Source organism: Silene latifolia, chromosome 6, assembly GCF_048544455.1.
Source record: "Silene latifolia isolate original U9 population chromosome 6, ASM4854445v1, whole genome shotgun sequence".
Lineage (NCBI taxonomy): Eukaryota > Viridiplantae > Streptophyta > Magnoliopsida > Caryophyllales > Caryophyllaceae > Silene > Silene latifolia.
In genome coordinates this window covers 67531740-67534988 of record NC_133531.1, presented here as the reverse complement: position 1 = coordinate 67534988, position 3249 = coordinate 67531740, and the positions used below count along the sequence as shown (strand labels likewise).

General features: G+C 39.0%; 1 protein-coding gene across 1 annotated transcript; it reads right to left on the bottom strand.

Moving 5' to 3' along the window:
- Positions 1 to 1271: 1271 nt before the first annotated feature.
- Positions 1272 to 2581, bottom strand: LOC141588182 (protein FAR1-RELATED SEQUENCE 5-like). Its single transcript, XM_074409637.1, has 3 exons — positions 1787 to 2581; positions 1652 to 1702; positions 1272 to 1517 (listed from the first exon to the last, which is right to left on the bottom strand). Exons 1-3 carry the CDS (start codon positions 2579 to 2581, stop codon positions 1272 to 1274), a joined length of 1092 nt encoding a protein of 363 aa, XP_074265738.1.
- Positions 2582 to 3249: the final 668 nt, after the last annotated feature.

The window sequence follows — 3249 nt, the reverse complement described above, 5'->3', positions numbered from 1 at the left end:
GTAAGGGACTCTATCGTCCGTTTCGCTTCATCGATTTCCTCCCTTGTCGGGGACCTTCGGTTATCGTCAGTTACGTCACTCATCATGCGTCATTGGAAGTATGAAACTTTTTGCATTATAAAAAGTTGTTTAAAATATTTCAACCAAATTAAAAGCAAACTAAAGCAGAAGAAAGAGAATTACCTTTTCTGCAGCATCGAGTATAGTGTAGACAGAAAAGAAAAATATACATGAAAGAAAAATAAAGAATAGAAAGATAAGAAATTACCTTTTTGCAGAGGAGATAAAGTTTTTTTTGGAATGGACTTTTTCAGTGTGTGTGTGTGTTTGTTTTTTTACTCGAAATAGCAGTATTTATAGGGGCTTGGGGAATAGAAACAGTTTTTCTGTAATAAAGTATAGAAAGATAAGAAATTACCTGTCTACCAACAAAAAAAAAGATAAGAAATTACCTTTTGCAGAGGAGATGCAGAGTTTTTTCTGGAATACAAACAGTTTTTCTGTACTTATTCAGTGTGTGTGTGTGTTTTTTTAACACGCAATAGCAGTATTTATAGGGGCTTGGGGAATACAAACAGTTTTCCTGTAATTATACTAGATTAGGTTAGGTAACTGTTTTTATTAAAAACTGAAAAGTGGATTTGCTTTTTATAAATATTACTAATCTGTTATTATTCAACTATTATTGTAGTGTGTAAATGCAGTTTTATTTTGTGGGTGGTTTGTGGAAAAACAGTCTGATAATATTAACAAAAAAAATTAAAGTAACTAGTATTAATTCTCATATAATGTAGGTCTCACTTTATTATCTAGAATAAACATTTTAGGTTAAAATGTAATTCAAACAATGACAAATAGTAAAAGTCTTTGACATTTTTAGGCGAGGTCTTCATCGTAGCCGCTGTCTTTTGCGTCTCTTTTGTCGTTGTTAGTTCATGCATCGATTCATATTCTGCGCAATGTTTGCTTAGTATTTAGCAACTACATTAATAGCGAGAATAGCGAGTAGAATAACATTAATAGCAGTAGAATAACAATTAGAGCAAATTTAGCGGCTACTCTGCTTTGTTATTGCGAGACTATCCATTTCTACGAAGAATATCCGTTTTCTATTCAAAAATAACAACACATTAATAGCAGAATAGCAGTAGAATAACACAACAGCAGCAGAATAGCAGAGTAACACCGGAATAATAGGGGAATAATAGTAGAATAAGAGGATAACATTAGGATAATAGGAGAGTAATATTTCAGATTCATACCTCTTCAGTTTATGATTCTTCTTCATCATCGTCATCAGAAGGGGGACTTTCAGCAAATGGAAGATTACAAGTTCTACTGTTGTGGTTCACCCACTTCTTGCAGTTACCGCATCTTCGCTTCCTCTTTTGTGGCTTGCTCGTGGCCTTTTCTTTCGACGACCTCAATCTTTTACCACTGCCCTTATTCTTGGCCTTGTTTGGCGGTCGAAGGTCAATATCATTTGAAGCTGTGATGCCAAGAAGAGCCTCGATTTCCTGGTTTTTAGTTTCGGTTCAATTGGTCTGTGATGTTCTCCCTGAACGTGTCGGGGTTTCTGCAGATTGCTTCATCTGTTTAACCGTAGCATAACTGTCCATCACCCGACAGTTGCATAAATCTCAGACCAAACCTTTGACATCTCAGCTTTCTTGATGTCAGCTTCATCAATGTCTTCTATCACCTTTCCATTTTCATCTCGGACAATTGGCCTTTAGGATTTCTTTGTCCATCGAGCAAGGACATAAGGCTCAGGTATCCTGTGTACCTGCCTACCATTCCACACCCATAGTATATGCCGACAGACAATGCCATGCCTCTCAAACAGCTTACATGCACATTTGCTCTCGTTAGTTTTGGTGTTAAATTCCAGTCGGAAGTTTCTGTGCTTCAGTCCATCACGAACGTCATGGTACTCCACTGTCCCTACTGTTGTCAAATTCTCGACCCCCATGCTGTATATCGCATGTTTGACTTCGTTCTGAAAGTCTGCAAAGATAGGATGTGTGTAGACAAGTGAGGCATGCATCTCTGCCTTCATCGGCCCTACTTTCTCGAGCATACTATGCTCGTTGGCAGCGTCCAACCTCCTTTGTGAATGCCTTTGCTGTTCTATTGCGGAATTGTACCTCATCCAGAACTCGACAAGGGTTCCAAAGTGGCTTTCAAAGCGCTTGAAATAGCTGTTTGAACTTTTGGATCTCTGGGTTGTCCGCAGCAAACAACCTAGAGGCAGATCCCGAAAGTAAGCCGGTATCCACTTTTGTTTTAATGAAAATACATACTTCAACCACCGGTTGCTTTGCATACCATGGGCTTCAATAACAGTTTCCCAGTTCTGTTCAAATTCTTCTGGCTCGAGGTCGACATCCCACACAACGACATTTATGTCGGTCATAAATTCCGTGTCATTGCAGATTGCCCTTCCCACCTTCTCTAGCATTTTCTGCATGATATGCCACATGCAGTACTTGTGCACAGAATGCTTGAAGACATTTGGACACGCCTTTTTAATTCCAGGGCACTGGTCTGTAATTACACACTGAGGTTGCTGCTGCCCCATTGCTTCGAGGATTTTTTTAAAAATCCACTCAAATGAATCCCGACTCTCGAAGTCAAGTAACCCAGCTGAAAAAGTTACCGTCTTCTTGTTGTGGTCTACTCCGGTGAAGGGAGTAAACACCATGAAATATTTGTTTGTCCCATAAGTAGGGTCAAACGAGATCGTGTCTCCATATAACTTGTAGTTGTTTATCCCTTCCTTATCATCCCAAATAACTTTCGTCAAGCATTTGTTTTCATCCTGATCATAAGCAAAATAGAACCCGTTTGTTTCAGCCATCATTTTGAAATGCCCAATGAACATTTTAGCATCCTTATCCCCAATGTAACACTTGATATTTCGTTTGAAGTTTTTGAAGTCTAGCAAAGAGGCACCGATATTATGATAACCATTTGAGTATTCCTTGAGAATTCTGAAGCTCAATGTTGGACCTATGTTGAGCTTAGTATGATCAATAATGATCCTCTTAATGTAGTCATGGACGTCCCTTGAGAGCTTTTGGAACTCCCTGTTTTTGACAGAGTAAAGAGAGTGATTGTGAACGTCTACAAAGACATCCACAATATACCCGGCCCCTGGTCTGTCGTCTTTTTTTTCACGGTTCTCAACCTCATGTGCGCCTTGCACCACACCATGTCAGAGCATGCTTCTTTGGGTGTCTAATTCGT